At 40.0% G+C, this 20,699-nt stretch overlaps 1 protein-coding gene across 3 annotated transcripts in view; it reads right to left on the reverse strand.

Annotated features, from left to right (window-relative positions):
* Positions 1-14,725, reverse strand: part of plxna4 (plexin A4) — a 200,823-nt gene extending 186,098 nt beyond the window's left edge. The window contains exons 1-2 of one of the 3 annotated variants that reach the window (XM_053313947.1): positions 14,678-14,725; positions 12,560-13,660 (exon numbers count right to left, since the gene is read on the reverse strand). In XM_053313947.1, the coding sequence (XP_053169922.1) occupies positions 12,560-13,660; positions 14,678-14,701 (1,125 nt within the window). In that variant the 5' untranslated portion in view covers positions 14,702-14,725. Of the gene's footprint in view, positions 1-12,559; positions 13,805-14,677 lie in introns of those variants that run through there. The other 2 variants (XM_053313945.1, XM_053313946.1) reach the window with 2 other exon arrangements.
* Between the last annotated feature and the right edge of the window lie 5,974 nt (positions 14,726-20,699).

Here is a 20,699-nt window from a genome sequence, read left to right on the forward strand (position 1 = left end):
GTGTGGACATGCTGCTGTGATTTTGTGAGTATATAGATGGGTGTGTTTCATTTTTTGTATGTCTCTACATTTTGTGTTTGCACGCATGTGTTTTGTCCTGCCAATGGGGGATATTCACAGCAGTCATGGTGGGCAGGATGAGTTATGGGTTTTGATAAGAGAATAATGGTGCTGGGGATTGGTCATTATTCTATGTGTATGGATGGATTTGAAACACTTGGCTTAGGACTGAAGCAGGCATTGCTTGATTAATAGCTTAGCGATGTGGCAGTTTGCTGTTGGGAGAAAAGTCTTGGCAAGTTGACACTGCCTTCACATTCTTTCAAAAATGACAAAAGCTGTCAGTAGTTAGATGAGATAGTGGGTATGAGTTATGATATCCATACATTACTGTAACGACCTGATAAAAAGCCTGAATTTGATGTTCAAATAAAGTCCTTGTAATACATTATGATCAGAGCTGGCCTAATATAATGACATGACACAAACAGGTTGATAATATTTAATGACAAACCAAATACAAGGTTGGTTGAAATTAATATTATTGTTTAATACTAAATGGAGGGTGTTGGGTAAAGCAAAACTTGATTTGTTTGAGACATAGCAAAATGAAACTTTTAGTTTCAGAGGGAGGTACTAAACATGCACTGACAAAATCTAGTCTTTTATTTGTCTTAAAATCTATCAAATTTCAAATCTACAGTTGCCTAGTGTTGTGAGCTGTCAGATGTGGGATACTCTGGGGGGGGGGGGGGGGTCTTTTAGTTTATGTCTTTTATTCTGTTTTTCTTCCTAGAAGTGCACCCCCTGGGCTCTCGATCAATCCTGCAAGCACCAAGTGTCTCTTCACAACCTTTTACTAAAGGCCATCATCATCAGAAGCCTCAGACTGAGCCACAGAGGAAATATGGGCTCTGCTTTCATTAGACAAATGGAACATGACTTGTCTAGGCCACAATGAGCTTTAGGCTATGACATGGGGTTATATGAAGTGCTATGAATGATCGATAGAGATGACCTGAATTTGGGTCAAGATCATGTCATATGTTTAGAGGGTTGAGATGAGGACAAGAAGCAAGAACAAAGACAAACGGAGGAAGGAGATGATAGATAACAAAGCAGGACTGAGGTGCCAAGGAGAGTAAACAAAGATGAATATTGGCAGACAACAGAAACATATTTAAGTGGACTATTTTTCCTCCAATTCTCATCTCTCTCCTTGCCTTTTCCCCACTGACCTTTTCAGAGTGAGATGCTGTCAAGAATACACTCTCTCTGTCCTACAAGTCGTGTGGCTGCTAGCTGCTGCACTAATGGTGCACTGATGAGAACCAGGGTCACCCTGTAAGCTAACTGTGAAATATCACTCTGGTTTGAAGTGTTACTCTTTCTGGTAACATGCCCTATATCCTCGGAGAAAATAATTAAAAATCAAGAAAATTCCTCTTCCTTTAAGGTGTAATGACAACACTAATCTTCACTAGTATCCACTTACTGCATGCTTTCTGCTGTCAGTAAAGCTGCTTTCTTATGCCTTTGTTAATATTGTTTCTTGTTGTGAGAGTAAGAAGCACCTTCTCTATGTTGGTGCCACTTATAAAGCCTTATTGTCCAAGGGTTCAAAGGTTGACAGAGACTATCTCAAGGGCATTGTCATAATTAAATAATCACTTCAGATGATCTGTGTGTGTTTCTGTCAACGTGTCTGCATAAGTAAGGGGTGATGAAGGAAGGATATTTTTATATGTGTGAAATTGTGTGTTTTCATCAACCGTCACTGACACACGCTGTATTATTTCTGCTGGTTGCCAATCACACCCGCCATCTCTGTCCCGCATTCTGCAATCTAATGAAATATATTTTCTGTCTGTCAGCCCTTTCAGGAAGCAGACACATTTTCATTATGCCACCACCAAAACATGACATTTGTAGCTGTGATGCCACAGACGCCTCGAGTCAGAATACGGAATAATATCAATGTAGCCCTTGACATTGCCTGCCAATAAGACACTGATGTGACTACCTGTGTCACTTTTTATGCCCCCTTTTCTTTCTTTCAACCTATCTCATTACCGCATTTTCTAACACATACCGTATGGTTGCCATTTCTCTCCAGTGCTTTTGTTCTCAACTACTTCTATCATAACTTCCAATAGCCAATCATTTTCAAGTTGTTCAAAAACAGGAAAACACTGGATTCATTTAGACCTTATAGTATGATCTTGACTTTTGTATATGCACAAATTATGAAGTGCTGCACAATTTCCAAAATATGCAGAAGGAAGTAGTCCTCATCACTGCATTGGTAGTTTTGTTTTACACAGCACAACAGCAAGAACCGCTACCCAATATGGCAGTTTAATAATGATGATGATAGACTGCTAAATGTGCATACAAATCAAAGTCAATTCTGAGTCAAGATTTTAATGTAGGTAAAAACAAATCACTGGCCACACATATTTTGTAGGATTATGTCATTTCTTTCCTTGTTCATTTTTTATGAGCACATAAAAAGGGAAAAAAATAAGACCATCAATAAAAACAGAGAATGAGGCATAATGCTTCCTGGGCACTGCAAATACTTGAACTAGACAAACTGTTAGCTGTACTGATACTATTAAGTTGTAAACTTGTGAATATGTGAGCAAAAGTCAGAAGAACTGCTTGATAAATAAAATAATGACTTAAACCACTCAAAGGAGTTGAAACTGCAAACTCAAACTCGGTTCCAGCGCAGGTCTGGCAAGTATTTCAGCCAGTGTCCTGCAGCGTAACAACAAAAGAAAAAGACGGAGGGTTCCTCCCTAAAGACGGAGGGACAGGAGAGCAGAGTCTCTGTATTTGGACATAGGCCAGGCACTGAGGCAGAATCAGGTCACTCTCAGCCGTATCCATCTCTTTGCTTCTGTCTGCCTGCCAGCACCAGCACAAAGAGAGCTCTCTTCTGGACTGTGCAGAGGGATCAGCAGATACAGAGTGGAGAGAAAGAGAGGGGGCAGTGGGCGCACGCGAAAGAGAGAGAGTTGCTCAATGCGATTAGCGGGGACTGAAAGAGATCCGCTCTCCAACGCTCTCTGATGTATGGCCTAATCTGGGCTTGCACTGTTGTGAGGGCCCGTTCCATTGGCTGCGAGTTCACAAAGTTAATGACACACATTAAACCACGGACATTTCGCTTCATGTTGCTGCTCAACCGTTAGAGGCCCCAAAGAGTCAATTTTCTTGCACTTCCAGCTATTTTTATTGTAGTTATTATTAAGCATGTGGCAGTTTCAATGCCGTTCTTCATCTCTTCTTAATACACTGACTCTGCACTTTGTTTTGTTTAATCAAAAGCCTTCAAGCAGCATTTGATGTATGTGATTAGCCTGTTTTACTGCAGCATTGTTCATGCTTACATGAGGAAAACTTCCCCTTCAAAAGGAAACTGGAGGAGTAAAATGAAAAAGTATCCTGATGCCTGCTCTTTGTATAATTAGTCGCTTAGGTATCCAGTATTTTCCTCCAGCCCTACTGTGCTAAATGACTGACCTGCCAGGATGATTGGCGGCACTAGAGAATTATGTCATGACTAAGTGGGTTTGTAGTGTTCATTGTGAGATATAATGTCAACATTCAATTTCACTATAATAAAACATTAGCTATATGACTCCTGCAGCAACAGTGACTCACTTTGAAGTAAAGCACCCGCTAAAACAGCTTTCATTACTTTAGTTATACATCAAGATATGCAAGAGCATGTTTAGTTCAAAATGCATATGTCAGCACTAATCCTTTAAAGGGAAATCTGCTCCACACTGATTTGTTGATTCCTATGTGTAGTATATTTAGTTATATATATTAAGTTATATATATATATATATATATACATACATATATACACACACACAAACACACAAATTATTAGCTCCTATAGTACTAACATGGCAGGAGAAAATTAAACAATTTGAAAGAATTCTCTCTTTTAATCACTCTCAATCAATCGACTGTCAGCCAACAACACAGTTCAGGATTGTGATATCAACTGCATGTCTATGCTCCAATAGATTAGATGTCTGTCAAACCAGAGATCATCTGGTGTATAAAGAGTTCAATGTTTGCTTGGCTGGGTCAAACTTTTGGAAAAACTGTAGAAAAGAAACTTTGCTGTTATGATCTCCTCAATACACTCAAGTTTTCTAGTAACCTCATATGTTGGCACTACTGTTGTGCCAACAGTTATGTAAACTGTTCATGACTTCACTATGACAGTGACAGTGTTTGTGTGTGTGTGTGTGTGTGTGTGTGTGTGTGTGTGTGTGTATCAGCTGGACGACTGCCGTGCCAAGACGTAGTCTGTCTGACTACTGATCCACAGTGCCCTCCATCACACATAGCAACGCATGACAGAACACACCATCACACACACCATGGATTAGATACACACACACACTTGGTGAGATGTGCAATGCACAATTCACTCTCCCACTTCACTAAAAATACTATGCTGACCTCTGTTTGAATTCTCCTGTATGTTTCACCTTTTATTTCCTTTTCACATCACAAGTGTCTAACTGTTGTGTCCTCCTTTAACTCTCCAACCTTACAACAATCAAGCCATCTGAGGGCTCTGAAATTTAGAATAGTAATAGTATTAATTAATATTATATAATATTATTCAAATTAATTCAAGAGAAATGAATGCCCGGTAGGTCAGTGTGGCATTGAGATGAGTGGTTGGTAGGAGAACTCAATATGTGGACATTAAAATGCATCTAGGAATCAAAGACAAGCAAAAAAAAAAAAGAATACAATGTTTATTCCATGATAAACAAGAATGTTACTTTTGTGAAAGAAAACCGGTTAAACTGAAAAAAACCAAAGGTGCAGTTCACTGTCTTGGTAAGAGCAGTAGCCATTGTGAATCTATTTCTCATTGCTGGGGTTCAGTGCTATTTGCTGCTTTGTTAAAGTATCTACAGGACATTCCAAGAGAGCATTTTTTTTGCAGCACTGACTGAATTGTGCTCAAAATTCAGTTTGAATGCACAAGTGTCGCCGTGGAGTACAAGAGCTGTCACCGAGTAGATTTAACTTCCCCTCTGTATGGCGCCCTGGGGAATGAAGAAAGCCGTGAACGAATATATATATATACACACACATACATATACATATATATATATATATATATAAATATATATACATACATATATACACACATGCATGGGCACACACAGAGCTGGTTCAATGGCTGACAGTGATGTCATCTCAGGGAAGATGTGCCATCAATCTTAGCAGATCGGTGCAGTTATAGAATGCAAAATGTGGAATGATCATGAGTTATAATGTGTGCATATTCATATTAAACAAAGCTGGGAAATGGAGCAAATTTGCATGTATTAGAGTGCATATGAAGCTATATACACACTTCAGGGTGTGCCTGAAACGTGGTTGATTTATTTGCATGTTCTGTTGGCAGGTTTCAATATGAAGAAGCAGACTTTGATAAGCCTGTGATATTTTGTAAGATCGTATTTGCCGACGCTCGCACCTGCCAACCCTTAGCTGAGCATCTACAACAGATGATAAATATTGGTTAGGGAAAACAATCAAAACAGCCTGACTTTTCTGGAATGACACATCACTAAAGTAGAGCCAGAAAGAGAAAGGAGGTAGAAGATAGGCAAAGCCAAGACGCAAGTTTAAGAGATGCAAAGATTGGAAAAACTTGGAAATGAAAAAATAATTCAATACCACAAAGAGAAAGGAGTTTTAGATAACATATTCCCCCCCCCCCCCGATTTCCAATACAGTGCATACAGGAACAAGAAGAAAATCTATTTCTTTCTGGAATGATTACCTCCATTTACTTTCCATCTTCACCCAAAATTGCCTATATCAAAGTGATAAGACATTAATTGGGGGGGGGTGGGGGAGTCTGAATGTATTACAGACTAAATATAGTTGACTGTTTACGTGCAACTACAGTAGCTACATCCATTGCAATCTAATACAAGAAATATGATACTTTGTTTTTGTTGACTGGTGGAGGTCTACAGGATTTCATTATATTGAAGTGTTTTATTTATGTTGGTGGAAATGTGGTGAAAATATTAGTTTTCAGTAATATGTTATACACATGGGATGGAATACAGCTACGTGTGTTTTCTCAAGTACTATACTTTGGAGTACTTCTATTTTACAGTTATTATTTTATAGCAGAATACGAGTAGAAGTAGTACTATTTACTCAACCACATTTATTTGACAGTGAGTTATTAGTTAGTTTATAGATTTTAAGATTTTACACACAAAACATATAAACGTCTCATTACATTGAATTGCAGCTTAAACTACGCAACAATACAGTAGGTGGTTAAAATGAGTTCCAGCAGCTACAACATTGAAATGACACCAAATGGGCCATTTTCTGCAATACTTTTACTTTTGATACCATTAGTATATTTCACTGATAATATATATGCACTTTTAATACAATAAAATTTTGAATACATTTTTACTTGTACCTTGTATAACATTGTGCTACTGCTACTTTAACAAAAGTAAAATATTTGAGTGTTCTTGAAACACTGAATTGTTTTTCAAGAAAAACTAACTAAACTATGACACACTTCATACATGATTAATTGGAAATGCACTTGACATATCTAGGTGTACCCACTATATTAACTAGACAAAAGACAGAAATAGCAGGGGAAAGAAATTATGGCTCCCAATTCAGTGTTTCCATGTTTTCAGGCAGAGGAGCCAGTAGAGTATGGCGAAGGAAACAGGAGACACTTGTTTAATCACAGAATAATGATATTGTGATGGATTCTGACCTTTACCAAGTGGTATCATGTATGGAGATTTAATTAGTGAGCCAGCCAGCAAGCAGCATAGCGGATATGCGGATGGAGTGGGGTGAAGTGGGGAGGGAGAGGGGGGACAGTTTGGATGTTCTTAATGAATCCACTAGCCTTTCCCTTCCTGAGGATGTGGCCTAGACTGACTCATCAGCAGCAGCAGCCAGCCACTGATTAAGCTCCACAATCAGGAGGAGGAGGGATGGAGATGGCCGGCACAAGAGACAGCGTCGTTCAAAGGTTGGTCAAACACAGAACAAAATAGAAGAGAGAGTCAATAACATGCAAAATAAACGTGGGAAGGTGGGGAGGGTAGAATGTCATATTGGAAGATTTCCTTTCAAGAGAAGCTGAAACAAGGAAGGGATGAGCATGTATGTGTGTGTGGGGGGGGGGACCGCAAGAGAGATCAAGAAAAAGACTCAAAGAAACAGCAGCGGCCGGGTAGAATAATCTAATTAATTGGAGTGAATTCAGAATGTGAAGTCGATAGCACATGACAAATGTGGAAGAATAGCCCGTGGCATGTTAGTTAATGACATGTAATTAATGATCATTAGCAGAAGGGATGAGGGGATGTCCGTGGCCTGTCAGGGACTTACACGCGACCTTGTAATTTTGTCCAGGTTTGGTAGTCGGGGGGGGGGGGGGGGCAGACACAATAAGTGGCAGTATGAGATAGAATGGGAAGAGGGGATGGTGGCAACTATTTTCATAAGAACATGAAGAGAAGGACAGGCAAAAGGAGGAAATAGCGGCAGGCAGTGAGCTATGGATCAAGGATGAGAGAGAAGAGAAGAGCTGGTGAATTTATTGCGATCCTGCTGTTTTGTTGTTCTGTTTTTTTTCTGCTGACACAGTGAACATGCAGGGAGCAGGCGGCATTTTTTTTTTCTTCCTTTTTTTTTTATAGGTCACATGCCACTTCACAATGATCTATGGATGCGGGCCCTTTGCAGACTTATACTGTTGAGCACGCATTATGTGGCTCAGCCAAGCGTGGCCATTTGGGGGAGAAAGGGAGCATCCTCCCCTCAATCTCCTTCTTCCCTCCCTTACCCATCATACCACTCACTGTACATTTCTTTTCCTTCTCAACTCTTCCCTCTCTCCATCTCTTCCACTCTGGCTGAAAGCCTCTTAAAGACGGTGTAAAGCAACAAAAGGTCGGATGGGGGTAAGTGTTTATACTGTCCTACACTGGCCTGCCTCCTGTAAATATGTTGTGTCCTTCCATATACCTACTGTGATGACTACTACTATAATTCTACTATTCCTCAATCCAAAACATTGCCAACTCAAAATACATTATTTCCCCATTCTCAGATAAACCCCACTGATAGCTAGGAAATGAATCATCACAGAGGATGAATGACTTAACTGTTAATCTAATAGAGGATTACTTTGTATAAAACATTATCCAATCATTGAAATCCTCAATAACTCTTAGAGGTGAGACTGAACACCTGGAGATTAGTCGAGATAGAGATTAGTCAAGACAAGAGCTATGTCCCAATTCCACACTTCATACTCATTTCAACTGGGTTTTATATATGTGGCATGTTGTGAAATGTGCATTTATTTTCAATCATGGTAATGATGGACATTGATGTTCAGCGATGCACACAGACAATTAAGGTGTTACTTATATGTGGAAAAAAATATTCAAATTAAATGTTGGTAAGGAATCCCCATGAAGATCTAAGGAAATGAAAACAATGAAGATTTGCTTTATCATTTAAGATACCAAATTTGAAAGTGGCAGCAGTGTTTAGTAGAAGTCCATTTACACAGGTCTTGTACAGTATCTAAAGTCACTGCATACAAAATACACTGTACAACTGAACCACACATTAATATTTAGATTTACGAGCAGTGAAAAAAGCATGCAATCATATATGTTAATGTTTTATGTTTTGAATATTTATGATTGCATACAATGTTATGCAAAGGTGCTATACCAACACATGGCTCCTATAGTAGTGAGAAGGTAATGTGGCATTTGTTATAGCAGAGAAAGTATACACCATGTGGTTAAGGTCTATGCACACTGAGTCTAAATGTGTTTCATCCATATCAAAAACCAGCCTGTGTGTTCAGCCCGGCTACTTTAATGAGCCTGGAGGCTGTTCATCCTCTCCCTAATTGGAGGAAAAACACATCTTGTTCGAAATACAACAGAGTTTGAAAGACAGAAGAAAAAAAACTGTAAGAGAAAGTGAGAAACAGGGAACATAGTGTAAGAGACAGGACGAAATTGAGCGAGAAAGAGTGCATAGATGAAGGGGCATACCCTTAATACAAGGCTCCTTCTCATCTAAGTTCCTTCTAGCCCTAACAGCCAACAGACTGACATGCAGCCCACCATTTAAAAAATTTTAATGGCCTGATATTTTGTCCATGTCAGTTTTTACTCCACAGTTTAAGGAGGATGTTTGATCACACTGGCTTTTGGAATGCTCTGTGAACTATAGAGATTTCTAACAAAAAACTGTTTCATTAAAAAGGAACAGATCATCTTAACCAGATTTTATGTTCAGACACATCAAAAGGTTGCTGTGTTTTCAACTCCGAGTTGACACTGACCACCACAATTTACAGCCGACACGGTCTTTCAATGCTGCATGGTGAGAAAGTGCTTCAGTTAGAGCAAAAGGGCAAACAATTGAGGGAAAAATACCGTACTGTATGTGAAGAAGTCTGAATCTTATCTTAGATGCAAAAAAAGAGAAAAACTGTATAATAAATGTGTAATAGCTGTATAAGAGTGTGCAAGACTTTGATATGTTATTTATACGGATGTATGAATCTTCAATTAATATGTTGCATGTGTGCAGAAACCCCAAAAGTAACCTTGTTTGGGATGAGTGATTATATGAGTGTGTGTATGAATATACTGTGTGTGTCTATGTGTTGGTGCTTTACACCCAAGGAAAACACAGAGTGGATAAGATGGGAATGATGAGTGTAAACTACATTTCTAATGATATCAGAGACACAGCACTCCCAGTCATGCAAGATTTAAATCAGCAAAGGAATTAATCAGATTAAAAATCAACTACCTATAAAAATCAACCATGGGATATTAGAAAGACAACCATTCATCACTGATACACATGATATGAGAGTTATGTTTCCCCACAACTCTTTATCTTAACATAAAACACATTCTCACTGTGAAAAGACTCACAGGAAATATGGTCTATATTTACATCTATTAATTTAGTAATGCTCCTGCAATAGGCCTTCAACTTCTGATTTATATGTGTTGTGTTCATGTATTTAAATATGACTCCATATTTACGACTGAAGCATCAAATCGACTCTAAGGGCCCTGTTTTAAATTGTGCATGCGCAGGTTTAATCAAGGTAAACACAGTGGATGGGTAGTGGCACTAAACTCTAGTGAGGTACAGCTCAAATTGAAGGCTGTAGATTGATCAAAATGTCTGTCCTGCTGCCTTCAAATGGCTGCAAGGATTTAATGAACTGAAGGAGAAGCTTTTCATACAGTATAAAGCAGCTGTGCTTAACAGATACAAGAAGAATCACTCTTTACTTTAAAGATCAATGTGACACTGCTTAAATCACATTGAACTTTTTTTATTCTGCTGATTTAAACACATCTGTTGGTTAGACGGCGTTTAATTAACATAGTTAATTTTCATTTGAAGCACTATTACAGTACTGACATGGATTTGCACCAAGTCTTTAGTTTTGTTGTTATCACTTGAAGTCACCAGACAGTGGAGAGACAATGTGCCAGAAACAGTTCTGAGACATCAATTCTAAGACCAATTTTTCACAAAATATTAAACTCATTTTTCGCTGCCTTATTTGAATGAGCCTCACCCTGTTTGTGCATCTGCTCCCACCTGTGCATCATGCATGGCGACAGATATGGTCAAAGCAGATTTCAAGGTCAGGAAACTGTCAGAGTGCTGATTGTGCTTGTTGTTGCAGAGCTTATTCCCCACAGTAATAGGTCCCCAAAGCAGTACGGTATTCTGATCAGCATTTTTACTAAACCTTTTGTAAAACTATTTATTTATCGCTCATGTTCTAATCAGTCAAAACTTCTCCCTGCCTTTAAAAGCCACCATCTCCATCTCAGCAGGCGCTATACTTACAAGTATGGTGGCACGTGTGTGTGTGTCAGAACTCATCTATCTCCTGCAGAGTTCCCCGTCACTTGTTCAGCAGAGTCTAATTTATGCGGTGGCAGTGGCGATACTATGGCGCATGCTGAAATGGCATCATTCCTCAGCGCTAACCCCTGTGTGCTCTCTCACACTTCCTCTCCCTGCTGACAGTTCCACCCAAGGCATGATTTATCAGGCCCTCAAGCAGCAGACAAAGGCGCCCCTGCACGTGTGCTGTGCCATAGACGGATTAATAGATAAACACTGTGATTCCAGAACCAAACACAAGAGATAGTCAACTTCATAATGCCTTGAGATACTGCATGGCTAAGGTCAGACTAATATGGACTGCATGGGCAGTGAAAGGATCAAATGCATGTTTCTGAAATATGACCAAGCAATCCAGTTTTCGAGCATTTGTAGCTGTATAACTTGTCATGTGCAGCTCTTACAGATAAGAATGGTTGGCCTGACTGAGAAATGGTCCTTACAATGAATATATTACTAGGTAAAATGTCTGTATTTTTGTTCAGTGGAGCTTTAATTCAGTCCTCTTTGCATATGCTATGATGGTTAAAAGCACATATTATAATTCACTTCAGAAGGAACATCTGCCAAATTAATGTAATGGTTTACTAAAGATAGCAAAATAGCCAATTTTACATTACTAATTACAACAGTTAGTTGTAAAAATGCAAAACCTTCCAACCATCAAGTTCAATAACACACTGATGAAGTTTGAACATTTTAACCAATTATCTCCTCATGGAACTCAAAAAGAGTGCCCACAAGGTCCATTTGGCCATACTTGCTTTGTAAAGGAACACACAGGACAACTAACAAATGCAATCTGATCAAGGTAATTTTGTATTTCTTGAGGTTGGCAGCTTTTATTAACGACATAATATGAGATCAGGAAAAAAAAATTGCATGAGACAGCGTTGGCTGATTTTCAAAGTGGTCTAAACATGTAACACCCAATTTAACCTTGTTTTTTTATGTGCACAAAGTGAGAAATCAAATGAACTGAATCACTGAATTTGTAATGCTGTTATGGAGAATGGAATTATGGTAATTTGGCTGAGCATTCAGCTGCATTGTTTAAAGGGTGAGCGGATTAAAAGAGGCAGTGGATGCTTAACATCTCATCGTAATGGGATGGAGCATGAACCCACCCAAGAACACAGTGTTCATGAAGACCTCCCGTAGTGCACCCAAGCTCATTATAGTAAAACGAGCCTTCACCACTCATTCGTCTTCAGAGATACTCACATGTAGTGTCCCTCAATTAGAAATTATTTAAAAATGAGAAATCATCAGTAATTAGTTTCTCTTAATTTTGTCCTATCAAATACCCTTTCTCAAATTAGTTGATTTAATAAATTCAATTTGAAACAAAACTATTCAACACATGCTGCTGGTAGATTGAGAGTACAGTAGGAGACAGTATGTGTGTATTTTTGTGCACATAGTATGTGTGTATTAAAAACGAATTACCAGTACATACTTTCCGATTGCCTTCATTAAATAGTGGTTGGGTACATGTGAGTGAAGGTGTTCTAGTTTTACTCACCGCACTGCTGCAGCGAACATCTTTGACTGTGAGCCAAGCCAGGTCCAGTGTGCCCTCTCCCTTGTAGCAGGACTGCAGCCTCTCCTTGATTTTGTCGTTGATCTTCCGCAGAGAAAAGACGCATAGTGCAGAGTCCTGGGATGCCTGGCGTGGACGTCTCTTCTGGCCTTTCGAGAATACAGCGAACAGGACGTCGTCATCCGGCGCCACATCTAGTGAACGTGCAAGGATAGCACCAGCTTTGGAAAGGTAGGCAGCTTCGAGTAAACGGTATTCAACATTGCCACTAATGCATCCAATGGGCACCTCTACATAGGAGTTGAAGGCTCTGTCTGACTTACAGAGGCGGACTATCTTGGAGGTGTAGACCTGTTCTCGACCTGTAGAGGAGGATCTGGTGGTTGGCCCACCCCCCATTTCAGGCTGCAAAGTCAGGAAGTAGACAAAGTTTCCACTGGCAAAGCCATAAATGTAATATATGTCAAAGTCTGGGATGACAGTGTAGGTGTCTGAGGGGATCTTAAGCAGTGAGGCCACAAACTCATCATGGAAGACATAGGCAAACATGCCATCCTCCTCTGAGTTTCTGGCCAATTTGCGACTGGAGATGGTAGGGAAGTACTCTGGCTTGCCATCCACAGCTGTGGCTACAAACAGCATGTCCTGAGAGAGTTTTTCATGTGAAACAATGACACCAAACACAGAGCCACTCTCATTGACACCTGAGAGGTAGTGCTCTTTCTTGTGAAAGGGCTCTCCAAGTTTGAAGAGGTCATCTAGGCGAAGCAGTTTACAGATACCCTGGTAGAGGCTGCCACATGCCAGTAGCCGATTCTCCCGATAGTCCATCAGAAGCATCTTGTTGACATTGTTGGTGAGTGTCAGTGGCTCACTGCAGGGCTGGACGATCCGTGGTGGGTAGCACTTGCGGTTGTCTTCATCTGGACCAGTCTCATGGGACACCTGGACCTCCAAACCCGGGGATAGTTTGTAGATACGATTGACGGCTCCTAAATAAACATTGCCATTGCGATTGTCCACCGCCAGATGGTTAAATGTCCATTCAGGGTTCTCAGCATGAAATGATGCATACTCCTCCTCCTGAAGGGATGCTGTGATCACTTGGGAGCCAGAACTGTGAGCCTGTGGGGCTTGCACCACTGTTTGTGATGTCACCGGAAGTGCCAAAGTGGACAGGAAGCAGCATACAAAAAAGCAGGTCCATGTCCTGGTGATGGACGTCATGGCTGTGCAGAGTCTAGGAGTGGTGAGGAGCGGGAAGGAGACACAGTCCAGTACTGTTGGCCAATCAGGATCAAGCCTCTCTTGAGATGGAGGACATTATGTACCTGAAAAGGAAGAAAACAAAACCCAGTGAAAACCAGTACCATGGACACAAAATTACCAACAATTCAGTGTATATTTAACATCACTGTCACATGGTATGGATAGATATACAATCTAGTAACAAGACTCAATTAAGTGGTCTATTTTCTCATTTTATCAGGCACAGATTAGAGCAGAGCACCTTTCCAAAGAGCAATGAGGAAAACAGGTGAAGAGACTTTACACTTGGGACACCTGAACAATCTATAATTAGAGATATAATGAGCTAGACAAAAAAGCGAAGACTCCGAAGTACAGTATAGAGGTTTAAAAGGCAGTGTGTTGACAGAGCTTTAGCCAGCAGGATCAGTACATGGATTGAGGAAGAGGACAGAAGAGGAGTAATGCATTGTCTCAGAGGAGACGATTAGCATGGCTCTGCACCATCTCTCTGTATGGACCCCTGCCCCTCCTTGCCTTTTTGCTCCAGCCGCTATGCACCTAATTGATTCTCCCCTTGGAGTAGCAATTTGCATGCTTTGCCGATTTCTCTCTTTTCTCCCAATAGGGCAGCTCACCTGCTGACACTGCTAGCAGAGAGAAAAGGACCTCCTTTCTCTCTTTAACATACCTGCACGCACACACGCACACACACACACACACACACACACGGGTTTATGGGAAGAAGAGGAACAATTAGGGAGGAAATGCAAGTGGTTGCAGAAATAAGCTTCCCTATAGTCCGTAGGTCATTTGCAGAACCTCAGCATTACATGCAGTATGCAGCCACACACAGCACAGGTACAACCACAGCATTTTAAGGATAATTCTGCATGTAGTGGATAGAACTATACTATGTGTACATTTGTATCTTTATACTGTCAAAGCCCTCAGCACACAGACACACAACAGCACAGATTATAAGAGGAAGTGACAGCATTTCCTGTAAACATGTTGGTCCCCTGTGTGAGTCGCCTGCTCATTAGGCCTCTCCAGTGGCAAGATGGGTTTTATGAGAAGTGGTGTTCACCTGGGTTGTATGCAGTTACTAGTTATTATTATTTATTTAGGGTTTTTATATCAGACACAAGAATAAAAGTTCTGTAACATTAATCCAAATCTAATCTTGAATTAGAGCTCTACTATATTATTCTGGTGTAAACAACATACATGATATGGAAAGGGAAAGTGTGATGTCAAAATTAGCGGAGATATTTTTTATCTTTCTAATGCTTACCAATTTGTCCTTTACAAAATACCAACTGAAAATACACTTTGTATCAACAGAACAGTAAAAAAAAAGAAAAGCTTTGGAGCTGTGATCAAAGTATTAACTTGATCCTAAACAAGCGCACAGACTGTTAACAGTTGGATCTAGCAATATGTAAAAATAGTACGCACAATATCAAAATCGTTTCTCTTCAAATTCAATTTATAAAACAACAATCTGCATGTTGTTGTGTGAGAGATACAGGGAAAACTATCAGGTGTCATTCATTGTAAAGCAATATGAGAGCTTGTCTGTCACACTTAATGCAAATGTGCATCAATAAAGGAGACAGTTTTATTGAGCGGTGTCACGGTTGTTTTTTAGCTAGACTGACATTGAAAAAAAATAACAACAAAAGAAGCCAAAAAACGAATTTCTTATCACTCTCAAAAAATGATATTTCTTCAGTGGGTTTTTTAGTATGATCATTATGAACACTTGGACCCATGAATGGTGGTGCTACCTGACCTTATTCAGCCACAGATCTAACAGATTCATAGTCAAGCAATCATCAGTTGTGGTGGTGCCAAATACAACCTCGCTGCAATCTTACTAATCTCCCCTGCATCTCCTGACAGGCAGAGAGAGAGAAAGAACAGAGCAGACAGCCTCTCAACACACGATAAGAGGACTGTAGAGGATGATGAGGGATAAAAACTGATACAGAGATAGAAGAGGTGATGGGTGTTCAGGTGTGTGTTTGTGCACGAGTGGGTGTGAGTCAAAGAGCAATCATTACCATAGCTATGATGATAAACGTGGAGGGTGAAGGGATAGACAGACATAGATAAATACTGGTTTTGGACAAAATTAAACTGTTACAATATCATGAAATATCCCTGCAATGACATGTTCGAGGAAGTAACCAAACCCTAAAAAACACAGTCTCAAGAGTAAGTATTAAGTTGAATCAACACATTCAAAAGTCTGAACAGAAAAACAACACAATCACAGTCACCAAATCATTAGCTATTGCTAGGAAATTGTACTAAAAGGTGTTTGCTTTATTTTGTCCACCCCCTATAGTGAGAGTGAGCGTTAGAGAGAAATACAGAGAGATTGGTTTAAGTAGCGAGTGGAAGCTGCTGCTGCTGCTGCTACTGCTGCTTGAGAAGCAATGACAGAGAAGTGAGCCCGTAATGTTCCTCTAAAAATAAAAAGGGAAGCTGCAGATTAATCTCACACTGGGAACACCACTGGTGCTCCCACCTCTCATTTACCTAGCGGGTGGGGACAGCCATAACAAAGTGGTCCTCTTAAATTCCCAGATAACTTTATTCAGCAGTTATCATTAATAGAAAAGACGACAGGGAGGAAAGAGGGAAGACAAAGGGAGAGGGGAAAAGAGAGTGTGTGACATAATGAGAGACAGAGAGAGAGGCTGTTATACCACCTTCACATCCTCCTATTCTCACAAGTATGAACATTACTGCACTCAAACACAGATGACATCCAAAACAAAACAGAAAAACTAGAAAAGAAATGCTCTGAGCAGTCTCCTTTCAGAAATGAATGGGAGTTTTTGCAAAGACAAAAATTACATCCTCATCAGTGGTACCCTGCAATGGGAGTGTGTCTGCTGTGTCATGAATCTGTCTGTGAAATGCAATTATCCTCTCTGATCGGGAGGCAACCTCGCTTAGTTGCTGTTTGCCTTTGCCTGCTGATCATCAAGCGCCATTAATTAAAGCTTGCTTTGGTGCTGAGGATTTATACAGCAGACACATAGTTTATCTCTATCCAGTTGTGTGCCATTTCCCTCGCCTGCTTCTATATACACACACACACACACACACACATTAAAAGGTTGTAACAACTGCATATTACTGCATGACAAGAAAATAACTTATAAATAACTAAATACGCTGACTAAAAGATGATTGATCGATGATAAATAGATTAACTTCTGAGTTAAAACATTTTGTCCCATCTCCACACCCGGCCAATGAATGTGGCAGACATTATTCAAAAGGTAGAGGGGACTCTGAGTTCAGTGACCTCAGTGTATCTCTGGCTGCTCTGGGCTAGCTGCCAGATTTACTCAAATATCAAACACACACGCACAATCATGCATTCTTAGACATCAAAGGGTTCTAATGAATACATGATTAGCGCTACACTCTTTCTGTGGCACACACTTCCAAAATCACTGGAACTGTGAGCATAAACAACACTGTGTGCATTATGTGCATTATATTCATCTGCGAGTCTCAAAACTGAGTATGAGCTCAGTTTTTAGAAAATAATTGGCATGTTTTTTCGTTTCTGATTATTATTCCGATTATTTTCTGCGCCCTTAAAGACGGTCAGTAGCCAGCCAGGAGGAAACACATGACAACTGTAAAGCTACTGCCTAAAAGGAAGACATAAATTGCATTTATATTTATAAATGTGTGAATTCACCAATTAAGGGCATTGTCCTGTTTTCAGAGAAGAGAAGAGAAAATAAGAGGAGAGAAGAGAAGAGAAGAGAAGAGAAGAGAAGAGAAGAGAAGAGAAGAGAAGAGAAGAGAAGAGAAGAGAAGAGAAGAGAAGAGAAGAGAAGAGAAGAGAAGATTCATCAGGTGAAGAAGCATCATCATGGCAGATGGATAAAATATAAAATGTGTTCCCCCACCCAAAACCAGATGACACCTCTTCTGTTCTCTCTCAAGAGACTCAAAATTCTCTCTCTCTCTCTCTCTCTCTCTCTCTCACACACACACATTTATTCTGGCTATCAGAAATATTGCTTAAAACTTCAGACAACACACAAACAACCAGTTAAGTTCAAAGGTCAACTGCTCCAAATTACCCAGTTTCAGACAATGTATTTTGCAGCAGAAAAGCTCATTTTGGGGACAACAGTATTAGGCAGCGCTATTATGGATATGTCAGGAGCCGTTTTGCTTTGATGATGATTGTGTAATGGAGAGCCAAAGCCAGATATAACAATTGGAGGCGACACAACAGAAAAGCAAGCCTCAAAAAAATAATAATAACCTCCTACTGTTCATAGTGTGAAGAAGGGGAGGTATTAATGTTGAAGAGATGACTTGGAAATGAAGAAAGTGTCAAAGTCTTTGGTAAACAGCTTAACTTCTCACAGTGTTAATGTTCAAAAATAACTATCACATTCATAAAAAAACACTATGAGTCAAATGGGATTTGGAGATTATGAGTGAGTAAGGAGGAGGATAATTACACATAATCCTTTATATTCATAAAAAAGCAGATTTTTGCACACTTATCTAGTGTAATCTGTCATGGGGTGAATGGCGGTGAATGAATGACAATCACAAATGCACGCAAACAGAGACAAAGATTAAGAAAGCTACATGACAAGTAAACAGACTTGACTTCAGCACGGAAGCAAAATGATCAAGACTGATAAGAGACACAACAGAATGTGGAGAAAAGTGAAATTCTAAATGCCCAAATCATGCCAAGCAAAAAAGGATGAAAGGTCAGTGATGGTTCTGAGACATAATGGAGATCTTAAGAGCATGTCTTCCTCCAGCCACAACAATGTCACTGAGTGTTGTGTCCATTTGCTTAGAATGAGAATATGGAGGGAAGGATAGATGAATAGGCATAGTCATAAAAAGATGTGCGTAGATAATGTTGCAGCTGGAGCCAAATGGAGAGCTCCATTCTCTCCAGTCATAAAGTCTACACATGCATCCAGTTATATGATTTACTTGGTTCCCTTCTAATGGTTGTAAATAAATAGATGGCAGTTGCTTGAACTTTTAACCCTCAACTATACTAACTGCAGTCTTGTGGAAGACAAATGCTAATTTCAGGCTTTGTTGTTGTCATATACGACATCCATGTGAAGACTTCCTGTTACAATCTGGTTTTATTCTGCTCGTAAATACTTTGTCTATGCATTGGACATATTTTATATATTAAATATATATATGTTATATTTCTACGTATTTTTATCGTGTTTTTTTCTGTTTCAAGGGTATTTTGGTTTGTGGTCTTCTTGTGGCTTTGGGGGACAAAGGACACACGCACACACTGGAAATGTGTTTTCAAGCACTTCTCTAAAATTCTGTCGGGTCCATTCATTTCTGAGTATTATGGGATTGCGTGTTTGTAGTTGATGAGATATCAGCTGTGAAGGGTCAGTGTGGTGGATTGCTTTTGTGGTACTTTCTCTCATGAGTAATGCTTTAGGCGATGCACCTGCTCTTATGAGACAGCTAGACTGCCACTATTTAGTTCTGCATGGTAGCTTGGTTACATCTCTCGTGACCCACTGCTTGTCACCCAACTGTTTTTTTAATTATTGTTTTGGATGATTGAGGTGTAATGCACACTTCCTTTGCACACTATGTGGTGGTCACTGGTCAGGGACAAGGTGAGTAGCCTTGAGTAATGTGGAATGGTAGGGTCATACTGTTGTTTAGTAAATAATAGTAGTAGTAGAAGTAGACAAGTAAGAGTGTTAGTATGAGATTCCACATGGGACTGGGAGTTAGCAAAAAGAGCAAACGCAAGTGTGTGAGGAAGCATGAGAATACCAGAAAAGACAGAGAGAGACAGTGACACTGAGGCAGATGAAGAAAGAGAAAACAAGCAGACAGAGATGTGTGTCCCAGATCAGTATACTGACTGGAGTGGTGAAGTCCCCCCCCCCCCCTCAAACCTCCAACCACCCACCCGCCTGCCTCCCCTCCCCTGCTGGGCTCTGGCACTGATCAGAGGAGTAAGCGTCACTCTGCATCGCAGCCACACACTGGGACTGGGAGAAAACACAGTGTCCCTGCACTCGCCTAGCATAATCACAATCACAAATGCACACACTCACAAACACACACACACACACACACACACACAAATGCAGTCCACATAACAGCTAGACCCACACTCCTTGACACTAAGGAACAAAATACACAAAAACACTGTGAGCATACAAAGCAGGAATGTCCCCTGCAACACACACAAACTGGCATAATACCTTGGCATAAACAAGGACACCTTATGCCCCCCCTACAACACTGGCAAAAAACAAATTAAACTAGAGCAAAGTAAACTGAGGCTTTTTCAGTTTGCTAGTGGCCACTGGGGTGAAAAAGAGGCTCTGCTATCCACGCACGGCTCAGGAGAAGCTGTAACTAAGGAGAGAACCCAAACAACTACACATACACCCTGCTATGATCCTGCCTGCAGGAATAAGAGAATTAGCAAGGGACAGAGCACAGGCTTGCAACTCATTATTACCATTCTGACAACCTGAACAGTACACACATACACACACCAGCACAAATCAAATTATATATTACTTGAGAGCAAATACACACAATGTGTAAAATGACCCTAAATCTTCATTTAAATGCAGAAACATAAATGTTATAATTGTATGTGCCAACAGGACAGTCAGTTCTCTCAGTTTCAGTCCCTTATAATATACTAATATATATCTATATATAAAAATAATATATTTCAACTTGGATATTTGTAAAGTAACAGCAGACAGCTAACAGACACTAATCAGAACTATTACTTTCAGTAGATTCACCCTTTTTCTGGGCAATGAAATCTTCACACGCACAG

The sequence above is a fragment of the Scomber japonicus genome, chromosome 23 (assembly GCF_027409825.1).
Source record: "Scomber japonicus isolate fScoJap1 chromosome 23, fScoJap1.pri, whole genome shotgun sequence".
NCBI lineage: Eukaryota > Metazoa > Chordata > Actinopteri > Scombriformes > Scombridae > Scomber > Scomber japonicus.